This window comes from Eptatretus burgeri, chromosome 14 (assembly GCF_056783735.1).
Source record: "Eptatretus burgeri isolate ZD-2024b chromosome 14, Ebu_testis_v1, whole genome shotgun sequence".
Taxonomy (NCBI): Eukaryota; Metazoa; Chordata; class Myxini; order Myxiniformes; family Myxinidae; genus Eptatretus; species Eptatretus burgeri.
The window spans coordinates 52,420,508-52,432,507 of NC_140974.1; the positions used below are offsets into that span (position 1 = coordinate 52,420,508).

General features: G+C 44.2%; 1 protein-coding gene across 1 annotated transcript in view; it reads right to left on the reverse strand.

The window, feature by feature from the left end:
• The window catches only part of LOC147013205 (serum albumin SDS-1-like), a 75,160-nt gene that overhangs the window by 14,088 nt on the left and 49,072 nt on the right, over positions 1-12,000 (reverse strand). The window contains exons 16-17 of the mRNA XM_085854843.1: positions 8,240-8,475; positions 18-150 (exon numbers count right to left, since the gene is read on the reverse strand). Coding sequence (XP_085710969.1) covers positions 18-150; positions 8,240-8,475 — 369 coding nt within the window. The remainder of the gene's footprint in view (positions 1-17; positions 151-8,239; positions 8,476-12,000) is intronic.

Here is a 12,000-nt window from a genome sequence, read left to right on the forward strand (position 1 = left end):
AAAAACTGGGAAAGTACCTGCTTCGTGAGGCATTCCAAAGATTTGGGAATGTGGCAGCATTTTTCATGGTCATCTTGCAACTCAAGCATAAGTTTCAGAATATCAGATAATCCCAGGCCTGGCATAAGATGGGACAACTTCCATAGGACCCTGTATGGAGAAAAATAGGGTTGTGTGTGAGAGATAGAGATAGAGAGAGAGCGAGATGGGATGACAGCATGACAGCATGACAGCATGACATTACTACCTCCATACTCCAACTTCAATCAGGCCATCCTCTCTTTTCCCATGTACATAAAAGGCAGGCTTTCTCGAAAAATACAATACATGTTCATTGCTCATCATTTTAACAAAAGCGAGATGTAATCGGATGCCAGGTGGGTTGGGTGAATAAGGGTCAGTTTGACATAAAAACAGGAGACTAAAAATGGTTTAAGTTATGTCCCCAAGAATATCAAAAAGTGCTGACGTTTCAGGCGTTACCCCTTTATAGAAAGATAAAAGGTTTTCATGACTACTCTATGATCTTGAAGTGACGGTAATGTTTACATTGAGTTATCACATCAGTTCTTTCTTTCTTGTGTATGACAAATTATCGCTCACAGATCAAAGTCCAAGTTGGACAGCCAAGTAACAGCACTGTCTGTTGTTAGGTGGATTGCTCTAAATCCTTCATCAAAATCCCATAGGTGACACTCATCAACAATGTGATGAATAGTGACAACAGTCACATGCTGGGAGGAGGAGGAGGAGGAGGAGGAGGAGGAGGAGGAGGAGGAGATTGGGACCATACTCTGTGCAGAGCGTTTGTGCTGCTTAAGCAGTCTCCTTGGCTATTGGACACAATCCTGGATGTGTCACCACTCCGACACAGTGTACCAGCATGCTGGCACTCATTTTGCCGACCTCGGAAGGATGACAGGCCGAGTTAACCTCATCTGGTATTACTTCAACAGCTGAGCAGGATTTGAACTCAGGACCCTAACCCACCACCCTGAAGCCCACCACTCTAACCATTAAGCCAACACCAGGCATACATGCTGGGCTGCCTTTTAGTCCAGTAAAACTATGCTGAATATGGCCGAACCTAGAACAAATTGCTTCAGAAGGTTTTTTTGTTTTAAATAGTTCCCTATAGCCCCCTCTACATCATATCAAAAGTTATCTCAAAGTTACCCCCCCCTTAAAGGCCCTAATTTGCATAAATTAAAGATGGTCGCCATGTCAGAATTCAATGTACAGCAAACTTTTTTCTGGGTGGTTTTAGGGCCCATAAATGTATTACCAACAGATAGGAATGTGATATCAATCTATCGAATAAGGCTACTTCCGCTATGATATGACGTCACTATGACGTAGTATTACGTCATGTCATGACGTAGTCCCTGATTTTACTGAAAATAGACATTTTGTACCTTGTTATTGTAATTCCCTGTAGAATTTGGTTTTGATTGCTGTTTCTTTAGCCCTAGAAGACTCTTTGGGACCAAATACTACCTACTTCCATGTAGTCCAATAAACCAGCTGCACTACTTAGTCCAATGACGTTGGGTACATTTTCAGATAATAACTGCGGATTCGTTTTACTTCTGGAATTGTAATTATTGTTACATCATGTTCACACCACAATTATGTTTCTTTGTTACATCTGATGTGATACATTCTGCACTTTCACTTTCAATATGTTACTTAAACATTACGTTTGACTTCAGATGGACCACCAACAGCAGGAGCTGGGGCCAGCGGTGCTTCGGATGAGATCTGTATCCTCTGCCGTGAAAGCCTTAGGAATGGACAGGCAACAGTCAAGATCCAACAGGCTCGCGCTGTGAGGACTTTCAATGAAGCCAGTGAAGCCCGTAGAACTCCCTCTCTCCAAGTTAAGGAAGGGCAAGAACTTCACACGTTATGCAGGCAGATTCACATCGATAGACGCAAAATAGCCACCGCTAAGAGAAAGGCATCAGGGGAGAATATGCCTGCAGAGCCACCTCGCCTTCGCTCTTGAACGCCAGAATTTTCATTTAAAGACCACTGCTTCCTTTGTGGTACAAAGATTCTTACAACAGAAAGAAAGAACCGAGTCTGTTTTCTAGTAAGGACATACGACTTTCAGAAATGTATCATTCAGGCATGTGATGAGCGGGGTGATGATGATAGCTGGGCTGGAGATGTAAGGCATAGAATAAGTAACGCAACAGACTTACCGGCTGCGGACGCTCTCTCTCATCATGTCTGCAGTGTTAATTTTCGCTCTAAAAACATATCTATTCCTCTGCGGTACCAACAAAGTGATGGAAGGGAACGCAGTGTATCAAAACCAGGCCGGAGGTCCGATGTGTCACGGGAAGAAGCCTTCTTCAAAGTGGTTGATGACCTTAGACAAGATGATGATGAGCAAACTACCGTCACAGACCTTGTGAGAAAAATGTCCCAGATTACCCCAGATGCATATAGCCCAAAATATATGCGTCAGAAACTTGAGCAGCACTTAGGTGATTCTGTTGTAATAACCAATATAAACGGGCGCCCAGATGTGGTCACATTCCGAACAAAAGCTGCCAAAATACTGCAGACATTTTATGATACCCCGTCGACAGATGAAAATCAAATAAAACAGCAAATTGTAAATGCTGCAGCAGACCTCGTTCGCAATGAAATCAAGTGCATTCAAACTTCAAAGGAGACTTATCCCGATAGTAACAAATTAAGCTCACTTGAAGATAACCTGGATTATGTCCCAGGTTTGTTGCGCACATTTCTGGACCGTGTTCTAACAAGAAAGACTAAGGATCTCAAAGTTGCTACCCTTGGACAATGCATTGTTCAGATGACCAGACCAAGGATTGTTCTGGCTCCTATTCCCTTCGGTCTTGCTGTTCAAATGCACCACCAATACGGATCGCGGTTCTTAATTGATAGTTTGAATAATCATGGGCTATGCGTGTCCTATTCAGAGGTACTGAACTATGAATCAAGTGCGGCTTGTTTTAAGGGCACAGATATTCCAGTAGCTGGACACTTTGGTCAGTACATAGCAGACAATGTTGACCATAATCTGAGGGCTTTAGATGGACGTGGTACAGTCCATGCAATGGGCATCATAATGACAATGACCCCTGGCATGCCAAAAAGACAAGGTGCTATTTCGTGACTCACCCACCTCTCAACTGCAGGTGGACTGGAGGATACCAAAATTGCAATTCGCCACTATAGATACCTTAAAGGGAAGAGCCTTCCATTGGTATTCAGGAAATTGCCCCTGGTTGAAATAGCCGATGAACAGCATGGAAAACTGGACACTTTGTGGAAAGTATCATGGTCCCTTCGAGCACGTTCTCCAGGCTGGAGTGGAATGATGCAGGCATTGCACAAGGGTGACCATCCTGGAAAGGCTCGTGTTCACTTTCTTCCTATGTTGGATCTTGACCCAACTGATATGACCTGCATTTATTTTACACTCCACTTCGTTGCGACTGAAAGCAAGCGCCAAGGCACAGTTCCAGTGGTAACATTCGACCAGCCTCTCTGGTGGAAATATAGAACAATCATTCTGAATGAACATGCAGCCAGCATTCTCAAGCCAATCATACTGATACTTGGGGGTTTTCACACCGCAATGAGTTACCTTGGCAGTATCGGTTACATAATGGAAGGATCGGGCCTAAAGGAAATGCTGGAGCTAGTTTAAGCTGGCAATGCTGTGGCGCACATGTTAGGTGGAAAGGCATATGCAAGGGCTGTTAGAGGACACTTCCTGGTAGACGCTGCTTTAAATGCGATCCTCTTAACACGATGCTATGATGTACCAGTTTTCTCAGAAGAGGAAGACGTCCCAGATACCTCAGATGACCTTCGGGAGGCCCTGAAATGCTGTGATGCTTTCCTGGCAGAGGAGATGACTGATGAAGTGGTTTGCCAGCAGGATGTGTTTGACCGGATAAAGGAGAAAACGGGAGCAGAGAAACAACGTGTGTCTGAGTTCCCAACAGGAAGCCTTTGGATCCAGTACATGGGAATGGTGGATTTGCTGAAGATGTTTCTGAGATCTCAAAGAACGGGTGACTTTCAGTTGTACCTGAGGTGTTTCCAAGACAGGCATCCCTATCTTTCCGCATCTGGACACAACCACTATGTGAGATCAGTGCAGATCCATCTTCAGGATATACTGGAATTGAAAGAAACAAGCCCAGATGTCTACAACAGGTTCAGTTCTGGTATTTTTGTCATCTGGCGCAGTGACCGCTTCTGGGCTGGGTTGCCTAGTGACCTAGTCATCAAACAGGTTCTTATGCGGACAATCAAAACCACAGGGGGTTTGACAAGAGGCCGGGGTATGGAAGAGAAGCAGCGGACACGCTGGCTTCTTGCAATGCCTGCCTGTGATGACATCAATGAATCGATGCAGGAACTTACAGGTGCAACATACAGTACTTGTGATCAGCATAAGGACCTTTTTGTTGCACGGAAGGAACGCGATCATAAAGACACTTACGAAATCTTCCAGTACCTCACTGACTACAACCCATTCGTGTCAGAAGAAAGAGGATTACACAGCGTAGCCACTGGGGTGACTGCAAGTGCCTCGTGTAACCCACATGAAGCAAGGAAAGTCGGAGAAGCTATCTTGGACAAAATGGAGGGACAAAACGCATTGGACTTTGTCTTCAGAAGGAAGGAACAAATAGAAACAATGGGAATGAAACAGCTAGTTGTGGATGGCGAAAAACTGAAAGTTGACCCTCAGCTTCTCTTTCAGAGGCTGCTAATTCTAGCTAATAACAGTGACCGGGAATGATCTATTGAAATATGAACTTTCTGCGCAACCGACAGCATTGTTTGATAAACTCGGTCTTCTCCGCCAGGCAAACAAGCCACAACTGGCTGATGCGCTACCGTCCAGTTCATCAAATGAAGGCCAGCAGACGCGTGACAGCAAACCAGTGTACAATGTCCTCGATGGAGGTTCTCTTTTAGAGAGATTTCCCTGGAAAAGGGGTGAAACGTTTGACTCCATAGCTTCTACGTATGTCAAGTATGTGAACACGTTTACAAATCCACTTGTTGTTTTCGATGGATATGAAACGGACAGCTACACAAAATATATGACTCATCTCAGGCGATCAAAGGGTGCAGTTGGTCCAAAGGTGTTCTTCACTGGCAGCATGGCGCTAAAGTTGAAAAAGGAACACTTTTTGGCAAACGTCGAAAATAAGCAGAAATTCATCCATTTCCTGTCTGAAAAACTCCAAACCCAGTTTATCAAAACATTGAACTCCAAAGGTGATGCCGATCTTTTGATTGCATTGACTGGGGTGAAGTGCGCCAAAATTGGTGCTACACATGTTATCGGAGAAGACATCGACCTTCTGGTGTTACTTTGTCACCATGCTGAAGAGGACATGAATGAGTTGACATTTCGATCGGACAAAGCAGTGAAACCAGATAAAAACACTAAAATTAGAGAGTGGCAGATCAATGTTTTGCAGACTTCTCTGGGTGAAAAGCTTTGCTACCTGTTACCCATCATCCATGCCATTGGAGGTTGTGACACAACTTCGAGATTGTACGGGATTGGCAAGGGACGACCTCTCAAAAAGGCGATGTCAAACTCTTCGTTTGCAAAGCAGCTGGAGCAAGTGTTGGATTGTTCGACTCGTGAGGAGATGAAAACCTCGGGGGAGAAGGTCCTAGTAGAATTATACGGAGGCAAGAACACAGAGTCCTTAGATTCACTGAGGATAAGGAAGTTCAAGGACAAAGTAGTGAGGTGTGCTTCCACAGCGTAGAGATACAAAATCTTCCACCCTCACTGGATGCCGGACAGTACCACATATATCGAGCCTTTTACCAAGCTAAATGTTGGATGTCAAAGGATGAGGAATGTGCATTGAGGGCAGTAGATTGGGGATGGCAGGATCTGCAGGGCAAACTTATACCTAAAACAATGGACTGTCAGCCTGCCCCTCAGAATATTCTAAAGTTGATAAGGTGCCAGTGTGAAGGGCACTGCTCCACAAACAGATGCAGCTGCAGAAAGCAAGGCCTGAAATGTACAAATGCCTGTAGTGAATGTCATGGTGATGACTGTTCCAATAGCACAGCTATTGACGTGACTGAGGACGACACGGACTTGTAACTCACGGGGGGCTGAGCTCAGTAGTGCAGCTGGTTTATTGGACTACATGGAAGTAGGTAGTATTTGGTCCCAAAGAGTCTTCTAGGGCTAAAAAAAACAGCAATCAAAACCAAATTCTACAGAAAATTACAATAACAAGGTACAAAATGTCTATTTTCAGTAAAATCAGGGACGACGTCATGACATGAAGTAATACTACGTCATAGTGACGTCATATCATAACGGAAGTAGCCTTATTCGACAGATTGATATCACATTCCTATCTGTTGGTAATACATTTATGGGCCCTAAAACCACCCAGAAAAAAGTTTGCTGTACATTGAATTCTGACATGGTGGCCATCTTTAATTTATGCAAATTAGGGCCCTTGGGGGGGGGGTAACTTTGAGATAACTTTCCATATGATGTTCAGTGGGGTCCAATGAGCCAGTCAAAGCAAAAAAACCTTCTGAAGCAATTTGTTCTAGGTATTTTATAATTTTACTGGACTATTTGGAATTCCATTTGTGGAGATGGTGTGATGTCCTTGCATGGAGAGTGCGGATCCGGTTGAGCATAGACCACTGTTTCCAGAGGAAGTCAAAACCTGGAAGCTCTTCTGTTGGATCACTCACCAGTTCTTTGTTTGCAATGTTGTTGTCTGGCCAGAGTTTGCTTACTTGTCCTTTGTGTTAAACCCCACATCACTCAACACATTTGCAGAAGCCCCAGAAAGGTTTGTGTGACTTGAGTCACATATTTGGTAGATTTTGCAGGTCTTCATGGATTGGAAGCTCTGAGTTTGCTTTGATGCAGTCAAACTCTCGAAGCATTCTTGCCTTCCGGCACACATCAGGGGGTGGGATGTTAGACAGAACTGGGAGCCACTGCACGGGTGTTGATTTCGGTGTACTGCTGATTATCCTCATCAGTGTTTTCAGGACAGTGTCCAAGTGTTTTGTGTGGCTGCTCTCTGCCAAAACAGGAGAACAGTATTCCACTGAAGAGTACACAAGAGCAAGGCTAACAGTGTAAAGAGTGCATGCACTTTATCCCCAGGTGGTGCCTGCTAGTTTCCAGATGATGTTTATCCTGATCTTTTCTGTGACCCATTTTAGGTGTTCACGGAACGTGAGGCTATGATCAAGGGTTACACCAAGGTACTTGGGGAATGGTTCGTTCTTGACTGGTTTGCAGAAAAAGGAAACCTGGTATTTGCTGTGAGCCAGTCAGTTGCTCAGATGGAAAGTGGTAACTGTCGACTTAGTTGGGTTTGGGCGGAGATGCCAAAAGATGAAGTATTTCTCCATTACCTTTCAGTCCTGGGACAGAATACTCCATCCATCCATTAGGACCATACTCTGTGCAGAGCGTTGGTGCCGCCCAAGCAGTCTCCTTGGCTATTGGGAACAATCCTAGACGGGTCGCCACTCCGACACAGTATACCAGCATGCTGGCACTCATTTTGCCGACCTCAGAAGGATGACAGGCAGAGTCAACCCCACCTGGTGTTAATTCAACAGCTGAGCGGGATTTGAACTCAGGACCCTAGGATCCCAAGCCCACTACCTTAACCATTAAGCCAACACCAGGCATACACAGAATACTGCTGAGATTGCATCAGTTATGCTCATGTTTGTTGGACAAACTACAGGATAGAACAACTTTTCATAAGTATTGATAGCTATGTTAGAGTAACATATTTGTTTGTAAGAGCAAATGAGTCTGCAGTCTTAAGTATTGTCTGACAACATACAGTCACTGAACTCCAATATGAACTAAATGATTTACACAGCCAATCAGGGACCCACAAAAGCAAGAAGTGGCTGCCTCTGCTCAACTTGCCAGAACGAAAAGAAAAAAGAATCACTGAAGTTGCTTAAGAATGTCAAGTGAAAAATCCGATAATGATCTACCTTCATAACACTCCATTTTTCAATTTCGAATCCAGTTTCCCATTTTCAGTTGCATCCCATTAAAATAATATCACATGAACTCGTCTTCATTTAGCCAATGATATTACCCAAGATTTATATTTTGAAAAATTAACACCGAAGCTGTTAGCTAACAACAACACACACAAAGCAATAACAACAATGGTGAAGTAATCGTCCGACTCACCAATCGATGTGATTGTGGTGCTCGAGATCATGATAGAGGCAACTAATGCGTGAGAAAAGTTCGGCCGTGGAATTGGGAAATGGACGGTGGGTATGACTTGTCATGCCCCCTTCTGGCTCCATCGACATCAGGCAATGTTTACGTTTGAACCCAGACGACTCGCAGCATGTTATGGCATCGGGGACGTTATCCAGAAACTCTTTTTCAGCACACATCATATCAACGAACTGAAATATCTGTGAAATGCAAACCTTGGATAGACACTGCAAATTCTCACTTGAAATCCTCTTTTACCCCCCTGGACATTTCGAGGCTGATATAACCAATAAAGCATGTTTATTGAATATTTAAATATTTCCTGAGATCATGTTAATAAAATTACTCTAACTTAGAGTGAGAAATGAGTTTGTTAACTCAGAAAAAGAGCTTTTCAGGATGCTGCTGCATAACGTGGCCACTTTTAGAATCTGATGTATAATTAAGCATTGTAATTAAATTTAGTTTTAGTGTTTTTTTTTTTTTTTTTTTTTTTTTTCTCTCTCTCTCTCTCCCTCTCTCCCTCTCTCCGTCTCTCCCTCTCTCCCTCTCTCCCTCTCTCCCTCTCTCCCTCTCTCCCTCTCTCCCTCTCTCCCTCTCTCCCTCTCTCCCTCTCTCCCTCTCTCCCTCTCTCCCTCTCTCCCTCTCTCCCTCTCTCCCTCTCTCCCTCTCTCCCTCTCTCCCTCTCTCCCTCTCTCCCTCTCTCCCTCTCTCTCTCTCTCTCTCTCTCCCCCTCTCTCTCTCCCTCTCTCTCTCTCCCCCTCTCTTTCTCCCCCCTCTCTCTTACACCCTCCCACCTGCCGACAATAGCTATTAAACTATTCCCTCCTCCTTCTCCTATACTTTTCTATTCAATCCTCTGTATGCCCCGTGACGTTTCTATACCTTCTTTCCAATCTTCATACTTTCTCTTCCATTCCTCCACCCCGGCTCCCTCCCCCCTTTTTCACCAACCGCCATCCACCCACCTATACTATAGGTGTGATTATGTGTATGTCGTGTATAATACATGTAAATCACGATTCATGCACGTGTGTGTGTGTGTGTGTGTGCGCGTGTACACACTGCCTCCACCGGTCGTCATCTCCATGTGCAAGTCTCTAAGACTAAAGCCTGTATCTCACTGGGCTGCGACAGCTCGCGACTAGTTGGAGACACCAAATTGCGATAAAACAGCGATAATTTTCACTTGGAATCACACTGAATTTATACTAAAACACATTTGCATATGTCTCACGAATATCGCACGAATGTCCCACGAACTCCCGGCGAAATTTGGGATGAACTTCGCCTGGAGTTCGCATACATGTTGCACGACATTCGCGCGACGTTCAGGTGACAAAACTGAGATGTTTTTGGCACATACAACTGTCGCGTGACGGTCACACGACGGTCGTGCGACCATCGCGCAACTGTCGTGCAACAGTCACACGGCAACTGTGCGTGACAATATATATGTATATATATATATATATATATATATATATATATATATATATATATATATATATATATATATATATATATATATATATATATATATATATATATATATATATATATATATATATATATATATGGCCTCTCCCTTCCAGAAATCATATTGTCAGTTGGGAAACGAGTAAGAGAGTACCTGACTGAGTACTACAATGGTGTGGGAGCTGTGCCCTGGCAGAACAGGATGGTGGGATGACAGGAGAATGCTGACCAAGCCTGATTGTTCAAAGTGTTCTGTTACTTGTCAACGTTGCACCCACAAATATTGTGTGTGACCCAATTGCTCATCTGCCTTGGTAGGGGCTTGTGGGTGTGACCATATTTTGTGTGTGACCTAATTTATGTAAAAATATGTGACGTGGTTTATGAATGATGGGAAGGTGAAAGGAATGATGGGAAGGCGAAAAGTTTGCATTGAAGGCCATTACTCAGAACACGAGAGAAAGAGGACAGACAATGCTGGTTTTACAATTTGGACTATGAGTTTGTTTTTTTTTGTTGTTTTTGTTTTTGGTCATATCTGGATTGAAATATTGTAAATATATCGACATTACATTGCATGGATAACATGTGTATTTCTATATATATACTAAATTGAGAAGACAATACATTGTGAAAATTTCTGATTAAGTTATTATGAAATAACAGAACAACATATTGTAGCAAAAGACTTTAATAAATGAAATTGTCACATGAAAATATGCAAGTGCAAACAATGCATACACTGTCAGGTTACAAATACATACAAGTTTTCATACAGAATCAAAAAAAAAACCTCAGTTATGTCGCAATTTCTTCCGAAAATATTCTCAATTGAATCGCAGTTTTGTCGCGCTCTCAGGGGTCCCAGGACAGATTATCATTTTTTTTTCTCCAATCAGTCACAATTTAGTTTCATAGGTCGCCAATCCCTCACAAAGTTGTCTCACATTTGTCGCACCTTCTGACTCACGGAAACTAAATTGAGAAGGGTTTCGAGACCGGTTCAAGACAACCGCGACGACTCTGTGACTATTTTGAGAGAAAATTTGTCGCACTAATTTTTTGAACATGTTCAAAATTCCAGCGACACCAGAGCGACGTCCTGCGACTCACGCAAGGAAATTGAGAACCACCGCGAACGTTTCCAGACATTTTGGAGAATCCCATTCGCATTTTGTCACAGCCCAGTGAGATACAAGCTTTAAGGGAGCCTTCCCTGGTCCTGAAGCATCCATACATCTTCACGCCAGCGAGGAACCACGACCCATGGACCAAGCCGTCTCCTTATCCATGTTCCATTTAACGGAGCCTTCCCCTGTCATGATGCATCCATCTTCACTGCAACAAAGAACCACGATTCCTGGACCAAGTTGTCTCCTTATCCATGCTCCATTTCTCCCTCAGTCCCCAAAGTGGCGATGATAAAGATACGTGCGACCTCCTGTGAGGCCTACGGGGTATGCCCGGTCCCTGTCTCTTACTTCTCGGTGTCTTCCTTTCTCAGTCTTATCCTTCCTTGATGGGATAGTCAGGAAAAACCCAACAAGCCGCAAGGCCAGGGTGCCAGGCTGCATCCCAAACGCATGTCGATCAGTGCAATTCCAAGTGCCCTCCACGTGGCCTTCTTCCCCACCAAGCTGCCACTCCAAGTGCGGTCCTCAATCCTAAATCATTGTATATGTGCGGTCATGGATCCCACAAAACTCAGTCACATGCGGGCGCAATTTGGCAAAAAGGGAGTCGCCAAATTTGGGGTTTTCATTCTCAGCATGATGGGGTCGGCAAAACCCAACAAGCTGCAAAGCCAGGCCAGGTCCCAAATGCATGCTGATCAGCATGACTCTAGGCACCATGTGGGTAGCCCTCTGCCTGACCAAAGCTGCAATTCTTGGCTAGTTTCTCACTCCCATCAAAGTCGTTGTCTTCGGCATGGTCCCAAATCCCCATTCCTTGATGATAGGAGGTAAACCATGTGGTAAACCTCCATGGTCAGATTGCGGTGGTGTATGGTGGCTTGCTGCTGAGGTGTCATCCACCAGACAGCGGTCTCCTTGGGTTAAACTAAGGCAGTCACTTCGGGTGGGTGCCTGGAATGTCCTATCTCTAAGAAAGGATGATCACCTGTCTCTGTTATCATCTGAGCTCAAGCATTTGGACATCTGTATTGCAGCACTCTTTGAGGTTCGGAAACCTGATTGTGGCGAGATTATGGTGGCTGGTTCCAGCTACTGTTGGTGTGGTCGCTG